Source organism: Python bivittatus, unplaced genomic scaffold (assembly GCF_059951505.1).
Source record: "Python bivittatus isolate LINGU-HERP-01145 unplaced genomic scaffold, Pbiv_v1 ctg000340_np1212, whole genome shotgun sequence".
In the NCBI taxonomy this organism is placed as follows: domain Eukaryota; kingdom Metazoa; phylum Chordata; class Lepidosauria; order Squamata; family Pythonidae; genus Python; species Python bivittatus.
Window position 1 is genome coordinate 29995876 of NW_028277056.1, and position 18391 is coordinate 30014266.

An 18391-nucleotide genomic window follows, 5' to 3' on the forward strand; every position below is an offset into this window, starting at 1 on the left:
CATATTTTTATAGAAAGAAAGAATTGATTGTGAAAAATTAAATATGAGTTTTTCTAGGGACTTCAGTGTTGGAGTATTCATTGGGGAACATATGCAGCTTCCCAACAAATAAGGGCAGGTTAAACAACCTTGCTTGAGATAAGCATGAGAAAATCACTTAGACATTAGGTTTGTTTCCAGAAATCATTTCCTCTATTTCAGTCTTTCCCAGGCCTTTTCTGTGACCATGGAGATGAAATGTGACCATGGAGATGAAATCCTATGATGTATTTCCTTTCTTAGGTTAAATCTTATCTGTTACACAGGATTTAATATGTAAAGACTGCTTATCCAATTTTTGTCTCTTTTTCTCCCCATGTTAAATATTATTGAATTTGCTATTGATCAGAAATTTGATTATTGAATTGTAGTATGTGTGTGTATGTGACCTGCATAGCTCTTATTAGCTTAAAGATATGTATAAGGTCTTAAAAATAGGTGGGATGGATAGTCTTGGTTTACCATTGCACAATGCTATTGTTGTGCCACAAAACGGGTCTGAGCTTGGTGTTGAAGCCAAAAGACATCCAAACATGAGGTGCAGAAGGAAGTTTGCTTTTATTAAGGTACCAGAACAAAAGGACTCCAGCCTGTAAGGCGGCCAGAGCCCTGAGCACAGTTTGGTTACAATTTTTATACTTCCCAATTCCCCCACCCCCCTGTTCCCCATTGGTCAAACACTATGGAGCTTATACCCTATTCGAAGCACCTAAACTACCCACGTGAATCTCCGCCCCTGTTTACATCTCCCACTACTCTACTCCAAAGCCCCTTGCCCCTATTTACAATTATCCATATTTGGGACTCCTATTCACATGTCATCTTGAAGGTCACTGTGTTCCTATAGTTCCTACAGTCTGCGGTTAAACTGTTGCAACTGTCTATATCCTTCCCCCTTTTATATGTGTGCAAGCTGCGATAAGCTTATAGCTGTCAGGCCTAGCCCAAGGAACTCCAGGAGACCATACAGATTCAGTTCAGCAATGTTTATTAGCTACAACCTCTATCAAGAATCTTCCCAGACTGAAACTCTGTTCCCACAGTAGCTATGAAAACAGAGTGAATTCCTCAGGGAGGTGCCAGCCTCATCCTCTTATCTCTTCCTCGCCCTTCTGGAGACGAAAGAGGATGCTTGCCTCCCTGAGTGTGGCCTTCATTATTCCATTCCATCACAATAGCTAAATTTCGCACATCCTGTTTTCCCAGGTTGTGGGCCCTCTTGCAAGAGTTTCAGCATGTTAACCCTGCCCTTACCAGCTATCCCAACGGTGGGTGGTTGAGCTTATGCCTCTTCAAAATGGTGTTGATATGGCCTCAATTCTACATATGAACCTGCGTGGAGGTTACCCCCCCCCCCATGTTGACCCCTCACTATCACTTATATAACCAGGGATTATTAAATAAACCATAGTTGTCTAAATTCTCACAATATACTTAGCCATAAACTTTTTTTTTAAGTTATTTTCTTGAAGAAAACAAAACAGAAAAACAACCTGTAAATAACATTTTAAAAATTCAGATATATTAAACTAAATTATACAAGCTAGCAGCTAAAATTAATACAAGGAATAAAATAGAATAATGGGGGAAAAGAAAAAATAAGAATACATTAATAATATTTCTCCAGTTTTCTGCATTACAAAAATGCTATTTTTTCATGCAGAATATATTATAATTTTTAAACATTAAACAGTTTTGAACGTAGATGGTATGGAGTCATATTGCTTGATCTTTTCTTTTTAGTCAGCATAAAGCCAGTTCAAAAGCTGAGGGTTGACAAATTTCACTAATCTGTAAACCAGGGTTAACCAACCACGGTGATTGAATAGACACAATCTACTAATTGAAAACCCAACAAACTACATTAGGATGATGTGGGAACTTGAGTCTCTTTTTTTACTGGCAATCTGTCTGATATTTGCTCATCTTGGGTTTTGTGCAATAGTATAAATCCTAATAGTATAAGTTGCATTGTCAGTAAAATGTGCAATTACAGTGGAAATCAGAAGAAACACCAGAACTATGAAAACTGTTATGCTAATAACCTGTCTTTACTTACACTGCTGTGAGTATTGCGTGTGTATATAATTCATTGTCAGAACATGGCCAACTATTTTATTATCTTATCTTTTTATTTATTTATTTATAAACTTCCATAGAATTTCATAATAGATTAGAGTCTTTACTTAGATACCAACCTTTGACACTTTACTGTAGCTTGTAGTTAGTATGACTGTGCACGCTTCAAAAAAAAACTCAGAAGAAGCATTTTGGACTTCACATAAACATTTTCTCTGCTATTCAGAAGTTGCCAGATTCTTTTCAGACTTCTTCATAAGTCTGAAAGAAAGTTGCCACTGATTTAAGAAATTAATTCATTATTTTAATGTGATACTTAAAGCAAGGGCATCTTTCTTTTTTCAGGGTCACATGGAAGACTTTAAAAAATGGCTGCTTTTAATGAAGAGCAGAGTGAGGATGTGCTTAGGTCTGAAGGAATTTTTCAAAATAATTTTGAAATATGCATGTCCTAGTGGACATTGTATTTGATCAAACATCTACAGATTGAATTCTATGTTCATAGCTGAAAATTGGAAGACAAGCCTTCCCCCTGCAGATAAGATGAAGGGGAAGCATGTGCCTGAGGGTCCTTTAATTCTAATACAGTAGGCTTCATTTAATAAAAGAGAGTGCAAGAAAAAGAAAAAGGAATAAATCAGCAAGCTGTATTTACAAACTAGAATAATTACTGTTTACTGACTTTATTGTGCACCTGTCTCTTTGTGTAATCAGATGGATAAATAATTCAAGGTGAACAGGTGAATTATGTATACATGTTTGTATTAATATTAGTTTTTCAGATGTGTTAGTAATTGAAAAAGGATTGAAACAATTGCAGTAATTATCAAAAGAACTGACAAATATTTGTGAAGCATTCTATGAAGTAGTGTCTTATAAGAAATTCGTTTTCCAGAATGTGAGCAAACAGGAAGATTTGTTGGGGAAGACACTTTCCTCTCCTTACCATCTTCTCCTCCCAGTCCAAGCTAGTTCTCATCCAGATAGAGTGGAGCTCATGACCAAGCCAACAGATGGGGAAATTCTGCTTGGGAGATTGGCTAGGGAAGTAAGTGAGAAAAACTCTATGGACAGTGAGGGAAACTTCATTATGAACTGCACAGTGTGTGCAATGTTAGAAACGGGAGATGCTGAGAAGGCAGAACATTTTAACTTCCATTTTGCACCTATCTTTTCTTAGAAAGAAAATAAATCCCTACCTAGTCATTAGCAGGGAAAGGAGGGAACTACATAGTAGGATAGGCAAGTAGAGGTTAAGGAAGAACTTAGGCTAAGAAGAGATGACTGAGAGGAGACATGATAGCAATACTCAAATAGTTATCACATAAAAATAGAATAGAATTGCCCCATAGGGCAGGACCAGAACCAGTGTCTTAAATGTGCAGGTAGTCCTCGTTTAACAGCCATTAGTTTAATGATGGTTTGAAGTTATTACAGCCTCGGAAAGGGTGCTTTATGGCCTGTAAAGCACTTCTGGCCATCGTAAAATGTTGTGTGCACACACCATAGTCATGTCACATTTTGGGAGCTTGGCAGCTGGCTTGCATTTACAGCCGGTTGCTAAGCACTCCGCAATCATGTGATCGCCATTTGCAATCTTCTCTGCTGGGTTCTCCATTGGAAGCCAGCAGGGAAGATTGCAAGCAGAGGGGACATGGTGGTGTATAGGAATGGAATTCAAATCCTGAAGATTTAAGCTCTGTTCCTTCACAGCAGTGTGAAGGAACGGACCTCAAGTCTTCAGGATTTGAGCTCCATAACTGCCCACCACTGGGAGGTTTGAGCTCTGTTCCTCCAGCCCTAGGAAGAATTTCCATCCATGGAGGGGAGGGCAAACCCTTTGGCAGGCTTTAGGAATGTTTGAGTGTGAAAGGGCTGACTGTCGGGAGGATATCAGCTCCACACAGAGCTGAAACCATCCGGCAGGCAGCCCTTTTGCTCTCAAAGAACTGCCTGCCAGGAGGATTTCAGCTCCACGCTGAGCTGAAATCCTTTAGCAGACAGCCCTTTCGCTCCATCAATTTAACAACCCAGGACATCGCTTAATGACCATAACCAGGAGTGGCCGGATTTCAGTCATTGAGTGAAGCAGTCATTTGGGCATCTTGCTTAACGACTGCTTTGCTCAACAACTGAGATTCCAATCCCAATTGTGGTTGTTGGGGGAGGATTACCTGTACAAGGAAGTAGGTTGTGGCTAGAGGTCAGGAAGAACAAACTCCCACAGGAGGTGGTGAGTTATTGCCTGGAGGCCTTCAAACAGAGGCTGGGTGATCATATCTTGGGTGTACTCCAATGGATCCTGTGCTGAGTAGGTGGTTGGACTAGATGACCTCTAAAATACCTTCAATATAAGAAATCTAGAATTCTTTAATACAAATAGAATTGGATTTTCCTATTTATTTTTTGTTAGATCTCTATCTCATCTTTTATATAGGAGCTCAAGTGGCATATATAGTGCTTAAAATCTGGGCCCAAAAATCATCCAGTGAGCTTCTGTGACAGGTAGACTAGAACTTGGGTCTCTTTAGTGTCTGTCCAACTTTAACCACTACACCATACTGATTCTTTTCCATTGTTATAGCATGATTATAATAGATAATTTAGCTCAGCTCATGAAGGCATTTAATTTTTTTCTAGTCATTAGAGGTTCAGAATCACAAAGGTTCAGGCTTAAAATGTGGCAAACTACATGAAATCCAGCTAGTTAAGCAGGTGACTAGGAATCATGATTTTTTAAAATAACAACCTCTGTGTGATTGTAAACAGAAATCAGAAAGGTTTTTGCATTTTAAAAAGGGTTGCATGGGGATATCATCCTGCCTTCTATGACTCTTTCTGTATTTTTTCCTATATGCGTGCAGTAAGATAGGGCGGATATTCAACATCCTAACATTTGCCTGGATTTCATTAAAATTTTATATTTTTTAAATTAACAAAATAAGAACATTAAGTCAGCTGTCTCTTTATCCTTCAGTATGACGTGAAGAATCGCTGCAGATTCTTGAATCGCACTAAATATGAAGATCTGCATTTTAAAGATCTGTTTGTGGGCAACAGAATTACTGTCTTCTCGCGCCACCTCAATTTAGTGGACTATGGGGATCAATATACTGCCCGCATGTTGGGCAGTTGCAAAGAAAGGTGAGAAATTGCTGTTTCTGAACTTCTGAAGAATTTTCAGTTTTGTAAATTAATTTGATCAATATATTTTTACTGTATCTTCTATTAGTGAGTCATCTTATTATATACAAGAGTGAAGATGCATTGGTTTTCCTGATGATGAAAGGAAAAATGGGGAAATGTACTATATTAAATTGGTCCTCAGAAAAAGTAGAACCAAGTATATGAACATAAAAAAAAGGGAAGAGAGCTCTTTGTTATAGTTACGTCTTGCTTTTCATATAGTTATGTGCTGCTTTAACTTTATACAGTCATGTCCTGTTTGACTCTCAGTGGCTTACAATTAAAATGCTCAAAGTACTCAGATTTCTTACAATTCAGGCCATTGTTTTAGAGCTTGTTGACTTTACTAAGTTTTTATGATAATCCAAACAACACTTTGAAACATAAAGAATTAATAATTTTTTTCTCGGTTATAGCCAGACAGGTAGTAGCAAGATCCTGTGAAACAGGAAAGGATTTGAACAGTTCCATAAGATGGCAAATAAGCTGGAAAATTGCTGTAACAGAAAAAATAATTTTAAAAAAGATAGCAGTATCACAATAATACAGAAGATTATTTTTCTTCATCTGGTTTAAACTTACTGATTATGTACAACAAAGCCATAGTGATTTTTTTACTACCCAGTTGCAAGTTCTAATCCAATTAAATAAGAGGTGTGTGTGTGATGTGTGTATTGCTTTTGTATATACTCCGCTGTATTATTAATCATTAATTATTAATAAATTTAAATTTAAAAAAGAAAAGTTTATATTAGAGACACCTACAAATGTTTCCTGGCAGCTGATGGTAATAGTCCCAAGTTCTTTCAGAAAGAGTACCTAGAAAGAACTGGAAATGAATATGTGGCAAACTAGTTTTTTCAGTACTGTTGAAAATATTTTTAGAAAGGAATAAAACTAGGCATAGAGTTTTCTTGGTGACATTTGCTCATTTCCATTGTTGGCAATGTCCATAGATTAGATAAGAAAGAAAAAAAATCCACGGTAGCATCAAATAACTTTGTCTTCAAGAGATTTGTCTGATATTATAAACTGTTGAAGTACAAGGAGAGATACTGTACACATGTGATTCGCATGATGCATTGGAACATTATTATTGATCAAGATATACTGTTGATATACTCAACATACTGTTGATCAATATGGCATTACTGACATCAAATAAATTATGCAAGATTATCCTCTAAAACACAAATTGGTACCAAAAATATGTGTTTCAACTAGCATCTAGAGATTTTTAAAATATAGCAAAGAAAGAAAAGTAGGGACTTCTTCTTTCATTAGCAAAGAAAATATGTGTTAGGATTAAAAAACAAAGAGGGACAACAAAGGAACAATGGATAGGCTCATCTAAGATGGCAGTTTAGCCTCTGAGAAAAATTAACTAAAAATTCATCTGTCACTTCTTTTGAGCACGTATAAAATAAAACTGAACCTTAACATCACTCCATGTAGTTTCTCTATATATCTAAAAGTTTGTGTACATTAGAGTCTTTCTTGCATCTTGGATGATTTCATCCTGTAATTTGAGTGGTGGCTTAGATTCCTTTCTTTCCTTCATTCCTCACAGTCAGCTACTGTTCCCAGGGAAAAACAAAAGAACAAAAGCCTCAGGCAAACTCCTCCTTCCCCATTTAACCTCAGGATGGTTCTTGCTCAGTGGTTTAGCCAAGTTATGATACGAGAGGTAGAAGGGATTGGTCCTCAGGTCAACTGTGAGTGTCTTCTGACTAACAGAAATCTTTAGAAACTTGTATTGTTACCAAACATCCAGCTAAATCCTCAGGAGATTTGTTAAAACCAAGCCTGTACTTGAGGTTGTTGAGATGGCTGTTTATCTGCCTTGGAGCTGACCATGGTGCTTGAGCCACTTGATTTCCTCAGGAAAATATTAGAAAAGCAAAGAGAAGACATGCTGCTGCTTTCCCACAGTGATTACATGTTAGTTAGGGACACACCTTCCTCTTCTTTTCCCCTTTCACATCAATGCTCAGGCGTAGCCTCTCTACAGTGGCATACTCCAGATGCTACCATAATTACATTTCAGCTAATTGTTTGCCTTTCTGAGTTTCTGACAAAGACACTAAAGGAATATCTTTCTCCCTTCACTCCCCCCTGCCCCCGGTATTCCAATTATATTGCAGTTACCAAAGAAACATGGTCATGGATAAAGGAGGGGACAGGGTAACAAGATTTACCCCGGATTATCTTTAGGCTTTTGAAAAACCAGCATCTCTCACCGTAAGAATATCTTCCCATTTTGCAGTATGAGAATATTAAAACTGAATAATATTGCAAAAGTGTAATAAGCTGCCCTCTCTCCCTGCCCTACTTTGGGTCGTATATTAAGGTCATAACATATTTCTCCATGTCCTTCCCAATCTATAGCTGCTTAACAAATCAGTGGGTCCCTATTTGCCTAACACGAGATCCCTTCCCCCCCTCAAATGTTTCTGTTTAACTAGAATCTAAAGAGGACAAAAGGAGGGCAATGTCTAAAGAAATGCCCTCTGCATTTTTGCCTCCATGCAACTTTTTGCTTCACCACTCATTTGTATTACTAAAATGTTTGATCCAAATATTTACATTATTTATATGACAGGTAGGAATGACTACATAGTGATGACTGGCACGGTTATGTTTCCCTGTGTGGGTACTTTTGATTAGAGATATGCATAAGCTATTTTTTTTTAAATTTCTCATTTAAATCTTACTGCAAGTTATTGTTATTTTTCTCTGTTATAGAACCTTGGCATTATTAAAACCAGATACAGCACTCAGACTTGGAGAAGTCATTGATATGATTATTAATTCTGGTTTTACAATAACAAAAGCTAAAATGATGAAACTTACAAGGTAAGGTTCTAATCATTTTTTTCCAAATAGTTTATATTTTAAATCTTTATTGACTCATGAAGAAAAATCTTTAGCTTTTGTAAAACTACCCCAAAATGGATAGCTGTTGCCAACCTATATCTTGATATGTAATTAAAGTATGACTGTGATACCATCATATTCAACGTTTCCATCTTGGGCCATGCAGTAGCCCAAGAATTGAAGGAATAAAGATAAATACTGAGTGTTATGAAGTGATCTCACACACATTCTTTAACTAAATATAACCATAATAAAGATGTGATGTGGCATCAGTTGTTCATAAAGGGCAATGTATAGTTTTAGCCTTCTCCCTTAGGTGATAGTCCTGATGTGGTCCATGTGCTGTTAAATATGCAATTCTGTGTGTGGACAGCTACTGAAACTATCACTTACTTAGATAAATTGTATGTCCTCACTCATAGTCTCAGCTTCCCATTCCAGTTGCTGTCCTGGAAGCCAGGCTAAAATAAGATTCAATATGATTAGTTTTTGATACAGTAGGGTATTATTGTATTTCCAGATAGGGGAAGTTCCTACTGTGGCACATAGATACTGGACACACTCATTCTTTTAAGATAAGCATTTATTAAAATTATGTAAAGTTTATATTCACTTTCTGCAGATAAGATCTGCTTTGATAAAAGCAGTACCATGAGACTCCAGGTCCATTAGCCATTGTGGAATAAAATTATGGGAATTGTAATGGTAACAAATCTGGGAGTTATAGTCCCCAAATATCTAGAGGGCAACAGTTTGGGAAAAGCTATCTTGGATAGATGCATGGCATCCAGAATATCTTAGGAATAGAGATAACAAAGCGGACAGAGTCTGAGGAAAATGAATCTGGAAGAGAGTGTTACACTAGAAGAATAAAGCAAAAAAAAAAGGAAGAAACAGTGAGAGTAAATATTCAGAGGGAGGGACGTGTGTGGTGCTGCTTGAAATGGTGTACACCAAGATTCACACTGTGACTTTAAATAACTAGTGAACTCTTTGGTTAAATTCACTAATAATGTTTAATATTGAAAGAAGGGAAAATGATCAGATGCATTCTTGGACAGTGATATTAAATGCATTTAAATTTAATTCAGGCTAAATGAAATCAAACTCAGGTTCTATTCCATAATGGCAGCCACATTTTGGAATGAGGCCCTGGCACACAATACAATACGTTGACTTAAAATTAAATTCAGTTAATATTGGTCTCTGGGCATGTATTTAATACATTTTATTTTCTTCTACATTAAACATTACAATTTTGTAAGTACTTTTGGAGATCTCTGGAAACCACACCAGAAGTGAAGGGGGCACATGCAACCTTGAGGCCTCAAATAATATATTTATGTTCTAGAGGGTGTCTGATTCTGAATAATGCAGAAGGTTTATCAGCAGGAAGAGAACTGTGGCTAAATAGTCTGATCTCAGAAATCCCAGTTTATCCACTGATGTCTCTAGGTAGGACAGGGACTAAATCTTAAAAACCATTGCCAGTCAATTTAAATAATACTGAATCAGATTTCTTGGCTTGATATAATTTTCTGTAAGGCACTAGGTCAGGAGGTTTTGTGAACCTGTCTTGATTTTCCCTGGTTGCTTGAATTGCCTTTGGTATGTACGTAGTCCTCAACCTAACAGCCATTTGTTCAGCGATCATTTGAAGTTATGACGGCACAGAACGAATGGTGGTTACAACCGGTCTTCAGAGTTCTGGCCATTCCAGCACCTCCACAGTCATGTGATTGCAATCTGAGAGCTTGGCAACAGGTTCGCACTTGTGACTGGTTGCAGTGCCCTGCGATCATGTGATTGCCATTTGCAATCTTCCTTGCCAGTTTCCCCAGAAATCAATGGGGAAGCCAGCAGGGAAGGTCACAAGTCGCTGGGGTAAGTCTCTCCCACCTGTGCACCCTCCCCCAGCCCCTCTGTGCTCACACCACGCCGGCCACTCAGCATCCTCACGTACCCTCCCCAAGCCATGCCACACTCCCGTGTAACCTTCCCGACCCAAGCTGCGCCTGTCACACACACCCTCGTGCCCCCTCCCCGACCCATGCCTGTCATGCACCCTTTTGCACCTTCCCCAGCCTGCGCCACACCTTCCCTGACTCTCACACTCTTACACTCCCCGACCTGCATCACACCTTCACGCACCTTCCCTGACCCACACCTCTTGTGTACCCCCTCACACCTTTGCGCCCTCTCCCCAATCCTCACACACCTCTTGTGCACTCCCCTGCGCCCTTCACAACCTCCCTGACACTTGCCACACCTCCCCTGCACCCCCATGCACTTCCTCACTCCCTCCACCACCCGGCAGCAGCCACTTATCTGCCTGCTGGTCTGGGACTTGCAACTTCTTGCCAGCTTCCCTATTGGCTTTGGTTGTGGGAAGCTGGCAGGAAGTTGCCTTGCTTAACAACCATGAGATTTGGTTACCAATGGCAACCAGGACTGCAGGGATTGCCATTGCTAAGCAATGCAGTCATGCTTTACGACTGCATTGCATAGTGATGGAAATTCTGGTCCCAATTGCCGTCGTAAGTAGAAGACTAACTGTAGTAAGTTTTACTATATTTTATTTGTTGTTTTCAGTTATGTACACCTCTCTGAATTGCATGTTTGGTGGGTGGCTATATAAATTGAATGAATGAACGAACAAACAAACGAATGAATGAATGAATGATAAAGACAAAGGGAATCTTCCCTGTAGAGTTTGAATCCAATCTGTTATTAAGAAAAGTGTTAGAGATATTATCATGTACACATTAATTAAGACTTCTTAAATATATCTTTTATAGGGGAGAAGCAATGGATTTACACGCAAGCCATCAAGCTAAACCTTATTACAAGTGGGTATATACTTTGGTGTACAGGGTAGTTTAATTTGTATGTTACATTCCTTGAAATAAAAAGCCTTACCATGTTGCTTTCTATTCACGTCATTTGAGTTATTTACATGAACATACTGCAGTTAGTATTTGATAAGCATAGAAAAACCTGAGTTCTCTTAATTTGACACCTGTTTTCCTGGTAAGGAAGTGGCTGGTTAATCTTGACTTGCATTCTATCAGGTTTGTAGTCAAGTCAGAATCAACTCCTGGTGACTTCATGGACACATCCATGTTGTTTTCTTGGTAACAATACAGAAGTCATTTGCCATTTCTGCCTTCTAAACTGTATTTTTGATTTCAGCATTCAAATATCCCTGTGGTCTTCTATCCAAGTGCTCATCAGGTCTGACTTTGTTTAGGTTTTTCAAGATCAGCTAGGTCCTGCCACCTGCTCTGACACTTGCATTCTAATAAACTAAATACATTCTAACAATATTAAAATATGTTTTCATCACTTTCTCATCTTTGGAACTTTCTTGTAAGAGTATACATGGTCCTAACTGTCTATGTTAGTTTTTATACAGATCTTAATACATACATTTCATTCAACATTTTATTGTGGTGGTATTGCATGCTCAAGGGTTTTTTTTTTTTTGCAATGTGTTTTTATATCAGAATGGACTCTATCCTTTTCATTTTCCTTATCATCAAGCAAATTGACTTTGTAGTACAGTGCATGTTCTGCAAAATCATGCGAAAGATTCAATGATTCAATCTCTGGAACATCTAGTAAACCAATGGAAAGCTACTATTAGTCAGCATAGACAGATTAAGGGTTGAAGGACAATAGTTTATTTATAGCAATTTCCTTGGTGGTTGCTGCCAAAAAATGATATCCTGGTGTGCGTGTATGTGTGTGTATGTATATATATATAAAAGGTGTTCTTGTTCTTATCACTGCAAAAGATAATCAGTTCCTCCTTTCCAAGAGACCAGGAATGAGCAAGATAGTCTTGCAACTTCACAAGCTGCCTCTCTGTGTTCCAGCTCACAGGGGCAAGGAAACTGCTCTTTTGTTTAAAATATATTGTGTGGAGCATGGGAGTCAGATGTGCATGTTCCTATATTATAAGAGTAATGTTAGGCAATTCAGTGATCTATACTCATCCCTGACTTTACATTTAATTATGTACTTGCTGGTTCTGGTAGCTGTACTGATGAGTGCTAATTTTATTTTGTAATGTTTTACATACACTCTTAGACATGTATTTTGTTTTCTTGGTATGCACATTTGTGATTGAACATGGTTGCCCATATATGTACAGGAATAATAGATGGAGTTCTACATAAAGAGAGATGCCTGGCTTGATAGACTTGGCAAGCTTCATTTGGCCTCTAAGCTGCCAATTCTTAAGGAGCCAAGAGTTTAGGATTTATGTAACTGCTTAATCTGCAATTAAACAGGAGATCAGAGTTCTTGAGTATTCAGTGAGTCTATTTTCATGTTTTTTCAGTTCTGCCTCTTTTAAAATATTAAATATTAAAATAGTTTCAGATGTTGCCAAAAGATAACAGAATGAACAAAGTATTCTTCTGGAAATAATAATGTGAAATTATTCTTTCCAATCAGATTTTTCTGCAAGTTACTGTTTTTACTATAGTAGCTTAATATTTGTACTGTGTAGCCAATTTTGTTGGGATTGTTCTGCTTAGGACAGGAGAATCCTGATGGAGCATTTGGTTTCCAATGAATCCTGACTATTCTATTTTTTACTTTCAGTGAGCTTCTTGAGTTTATTACAAGTGGTCCTGTTGTTGCCATGGAAATTTTGGGAGATGATGCCATAAGTAGATGGAAACAATTATTAGGACCTGCAAACTCAGTTGTGGCCCGAACTGATGCTCCAGGCAGCATTAGAGCATGTTTTGGAACTGACAACATAAGAAATGTGGCTCATGGCCCTGATTCCCTTGCCTCTGCTGCTAGTGTAAGTTTCTCAAATATACAATTGATATGCTGTGCCTTTCTGCACATGACTTGGTTTCTGTTAGCATACCATAAGAATTATGTTTTCATACCTCTCAGTTAAGTCTATTCCAAATGATGCAGATAAATATGTAGACTGAACACTCCCTTCCTCTTTCTGTCTGAACCCAGTTTAAGTTACTGCTTTTGACCCCAAGTTCTATTTGATCAAACAAGGCAATCTGCTAAGACTCTATTCTGTATAGCAGATCCTAAGGCATATTTTATCACCAGCACAAACTTCTTAGCATTGGTACAAAATGTTTGATTTTTAGAAAAAGTTTTAGTGATTTGTTATCAAGGTCTCCTCTAGGAATCAGATTATTCTCCAGTCCAGTTCTCTTCTTCACTTATCTGAAGTGAGAATCTCCTGATTCTGGAAGAGTCTGTACAGGAAAGCTACTGTATTGTGTAACTAATTATGTTTCTATCACTTCATCACATTTTTTTCACTGTAAAGCCTCCCCCCCCACATTGTTGTCATGTTGAATAGTAGTAGTATGATTTCAATCAGATACTACCCTGAGCTGTTAAGGGAGTAGTTGCATGATAATATTCTAAATAAATTAAGTAGTTAATCTTACATGATAAAATAAGATATAATGTATATTTCATTTTCATGTATCTTGTTATAGTTGAAACTATAATCGATAATGCATAGCCACCTAGAAATTTTTGATTGTTTCCGAACTATACATTGGGGTGGATTAAATAATTTTAAACAGATTAATTGGAGGTTCATCTGAAGGCAAACTTTCATATGTATCTTCCCAAGCTATTAGAAAACAGATTGGACAACATATTGTTTTTGCATTTTACTTTTTGATACCTGCTTTTCTTTCTATGGAAACATGTTTCTTGACATTGGTTAGAGGAGCTTAGAATAGTGCTGCTGGCAGTGTCTTAATTACTCTCTGATTTGTCCCCTGCTATGCAACGTTAAAAGTATTTAAATGTAGCATTATGTATTTAAGTGTGGGATTATCGATATGTGAGGAGTTAAAGAATCAGTTCTTTAATTTGCACATTATTGAATTTTATACAACTGTAAAATGGTATAACACATGCTCATACCACTGAAAAATATTAAGCTTCTTAAGAGATTATAAATTATGATGGCAAAAAAGGAGGACCAGTCCTTGGCACTTGAATTTACCATCCACCTTTGCAACTGATCAGGAAGAAATGCTTTTTTCCTTGCTTCTGATCTCCTTCCTCCCCTAATTTTCTTATCTTCTCTAGCTTCCTCCTTGTTTTGTTTTGCTTGGAGAAAAGGAAATATTTATATTGAGGTTACTTAGCAACCCAGGATCATTGTACATGGCCTTAGGGACAACTGTACTGTTAGGCAGCAGGCATTGTTCTTACTATTGCAGATAAGTTAAACATCTGTCAGGACTGAATCCAGGTAGTGGCATATCTAGGTGAAATAACAGGTGATCTAATTCACAGATGCCCTTGCTAGCCTGAGATTTTGTCTCAGTGTCCTGTTCATGAGAGAACAGACTACTCATGGGAGAAAAATGAGGCCTCTAGAAAGAGCAGTATATATAGTCTGCAGAAGCTGTGTTGGTAAAGTAGAAGACCAATTAGTTGGTTGGTTGTGAAGACAAACTTAGGGAGAGAGAACTGGAGATTAATATCTCTAAATATGTATTAAAAATGCAGGTTTGAGAATAGATTCAAAATATGTATATACTCTCCAACCTAGCAGTTCACATAGTTTCATGCATTTCAGACAGAGATGATTTCTGCTGATTGAATTTTTGAAATCCATGGGCATAAGATTTTCTGTAGCTGTTGGAGAGAGATTCTAGCACCCAATCCAGGCTGCAGTTTCAAAAAAAAAAAAAAATCTAGGAGAAGGATCTCACCTCATCAGGAAGAGAGCTTCTGCTGTTGTTGATGCTGACGTTTTCTTCCCCAGTGAGCAGCCAGCCCTGTAAGAAGGCCCTCTGTTTTCTAAGAGTAAGCAGATAGGGAAACAAACAAAAGAGTATCTGTGCAGTAACAGATAAATAGGATGTGGAACTGAGGTTTCAAGCTTTTTTTTTGTAATTTGGTTGCTTTTTTGCTCTTTTCTTCCTTCTCTTTCTCTATTTATGTTGTTGATTCTGCCTGCTGTTTTTTTTCTTCTTTAAGTCACTAGTTCTGTTTGTTCTCTGTCTCTTTTCCTCTAGTTCAGGGTTCCTCAACCTTGGCAACTTTAAGATGGGTGGACTTCAACTCCCAGAATTCCCCAGCCGTCTTAAAATTGCCAAGGTTGAGGAACCCTGCTCTAGTTGAAAGTCTCTCTCTCTCTCTCCCTCTTATTAATATATTTATTCAGCTTGCTTTGGGATTTGGATTTTTGTGTCTTTACTGACTTGGATTTGAGGCTTTTATTCATCTGCTAGGCTGTTAAATTACCTGGTTCAGCTTACTGTTCTTTTGCTTCTTCTGGGCCACCTGATTCACTCTGATAGCATAAAACTCTTTCAACTCAGCCAGCAGTCACATGGCATTCAGGTTAGAAAGTTCTTTGTTTCCAAGGTATGAGCAACTAGTAGGGAAATCAAGTTTTACATAGCTTATTGGGAATGATTGAATGGTGATGTGATAAAATAATGAATTCATCTCATGGTTATAACACCATGGATATTGAAGGAGATGTTGTGGTGACATAGGATGTGTTTTATGGTTTTCTTCCCCCCAGTTCCATCTGTTCATAGTAACGGAGTGCTGAAATTTGCCTTGCAATTTCTCAGGGGTTTTTTTTTTCCTGAGAAAGGCTTTTTGTATCTTTTTCTTGGGGTAGTTGAGAATTTCTTGAAAACCAGTATTGTTTTGAACCTTAGTCTGTGTTTGGAGTTTATTCTCTTTGTTGTTTGATAGAACAGTCACATGAGGCACTTTCAAAAATATATTAAAAAAATAAGGAATGGAAGAAATGAATGGAATGAAAACCAGTTAGTCTGACTATCAGAATTATAACCTGAGTGCTTTGAGACACTATTAAATATATATTTAATTCCTATTATTTTCAGGAACTGGAATTATTCTTTCCTTCCAATGGAGGTCGTGGACCTGCAGGCACTGCAAAGTACACACATTGTACCTGTTGTGTTATTAAACCTCATGCAATTAAAGAAGGTTAGTTATATACCTTGCAGAGTCAGTAAAAAGTACATGCTGGTCCTCTTTTTATCTAGCCAGTATCCATACAAATTATTTCCAGAGTGGTAGCTATCTTAGTCTGGTTGTAACAAGTGATGGTTCTTTATTGTGAATGCCAGTACTTGTAATTTCAGAGATAAAGACCTTTCTTCCTATTGCTACTCTTTATTTTTTTATTTCTTTGAAAAAGATTGTTTAGCAGTTAGGCTCAGATGATTTCCAGCTGACCTGCTTGCAATTAAAGTGCATAAACTACATAGAGAATTATTTGGGTTAGCAGGTTCAGCAGAGATATTGGCAAGAGAATGCTATGCAAAACCACTTTGACCTTCATGTTTTGATACTGCTTCTAGTAGGTCCTCAAGGGATAGAGTGATAATGGTTAGAATATGACAGTTGCTTCTCCCTCAGAATATATCAGTATAAGCCTTCAGTACAAAAGTTAACATCAGACAGCATATCAGAGTAGTGGATGCTTTCAAACACTTGTCTTACTTTAAGATAACTTATAAGTCAAAAACTTAGAATAGAATAGAATAGAATAGAATAGAATAGAATAGAATAGAATAGAAATCTTTATTGTCATTGTACAACTTGTACAATGAAATTAATGCCACCCCAGTACAGCTTTAAAAATATAAAAACCATAAAACACGTAACACACATAAAACACAACCTTCACATTCCATATTGCACAACCCAATACTCAGTTCTGGGCTGAACTTGAGATAAGCACACACTGATTTCATCTTCAACTGAAATGACAATTTCTGTCTTTGCTTTTGATGCTTCTTAAATAAGAAAAAGCTTGCTCACACATGTAAAAAGTTGAAAACTGCAGCAAAATGTTCAATGTCTTCCTATGAATGGCAGGATACCCTTTCACAGAAATCCAGAACTTGTCCATGGGCAGATCAATGAATCTTATCTTGAGCGTATGATCAGACTGTAACCCACAAAGTTCTTCGTCTTCCTTCAAAATGAAGTTCTCAGGCGGAGCAGATGCAGAGAAAGGATCCTTCACCCAGTCATACGTTTGTGTTGAAAGGGAGGGAAAATACTGATCAATTTTGTTCTGCAGTACTTCCAGGTGGTTTTCAGCTAGATTTGAGACTTTCTGTATCCTTCCTCACTCTCAAGCCAAGCAGCAGTGGAAACATTTCAGTATTTCCTTTTGCAACATGATTTTTCCAAATATTCAGTTTTCTTTTAAATCCAAGAATCTTGCCACTTGAAGTCAAAATATTTTCTCTAGTGCCTTGCAGAGATTTGTTCAGCTGGTTCATGTGATGAAAGTATGCTAGTTTCTGCAACCATTCTCCATCTTCAAACCACTCAGCAAAATGTGGAATATTATTTTCTCAAAAATACTCTTGCAATTCTGCCTTCAGCTCAAACACCCTATTGAGAACTCTTTCTCTGCTGAGATACCGTATTTCTGGACTAACAGGAGACTTATGTGCTCTTTGCCCAGGTTTTCACACAATTTTTTAAACGTTCTTGAGTGAACTGGTCTTTGTTTAATAAAATTAACCATTTTTTAGCATCATCCAGAACTTTTTTCATTTCATCTCCAAGAGTTTTTGGCACCAACACCTCTTTGTGAAGAAAGCAGTGTGTTGTAACAACATCAGGATTTTCCTTTCTTACAAGAGACTTACTGTACTGTTTGACAGTGGAACCTTTTCCATTTTTGTACTGCATTTGGTCCTAGCATTTTTCCCACTATTTTACATGCTGGCATGATTACTTTCTCACCCAAAGCATGACTTTTACTTTGCTGTGTAATAAGTTCTCCAACTAAATAACTTGCTTCTTGTGCTTTTTTAATGACTGTCATTTTATTAACAAAAGCTTTACTCTGTTTGTTCTGTGATTCCAATAGCCGTTTAAAATAATCAGAACCTTTATCTGTCATATGGCTGTGATTTGTAGTTAAGTGTCTTTTTTAATTTCCTGGAGCCATTGCTGCATTTGTAAGTTGTTTGCCACAGATGAGGCACAACGGAATAGGACAACTTGGATCACCAGTCCATGTAAAACCCATTGATAAATAGCTTTCATTGTAAAAATGGACTTTTTTTGAGTCCGTTGATGTACCACTGCAGGGAAATGCTTGAGAAGATTTAAATTCTTCATTATCATCATTAAACATTGGTATTGTCTGTTCTGGAATCCTCCTCTCTCACACCTCCTC

At 37.5% G+C, this 18391-nt stretch overlaps 1 protein-coding gene across 3 annotated transcripts in view; it reads left to right on the forward strand.

Annotated features, from left to right (window-relative positions):
• The window catches only part of NME7 (NME/NM23 family member 7), an 89919-nt gene that overhangs the window by 27476 nt on the left and 44052 nt on the right, over positions 1–18391 (forward strand). For 2 of the 3 annotated variants that reach the window (XM_088140774.1, XM_007429124.3), the window contains 5 exons: positions 5096–5262; positions 8050–8160; positions 10980–11030; positions 12793–13000; positions 16065–16170. In XM_088140774.1, coding sequence (XP_087996900.1) covers positions 5096–5262; positions 8050–8160; positions 10980–11030; positions 12793–13000; positions 16065–16170 — 643 coding nt within the window. The remainder of the gene's footprint in view (positions 1–5095; positions 5263–8049; positions 8161–10979; positions 11031–12792; positions 13001–16064; positions 16171–18391) is intronic. The other variant, XM_088140775.1, reaches the window with a different exon arrangement.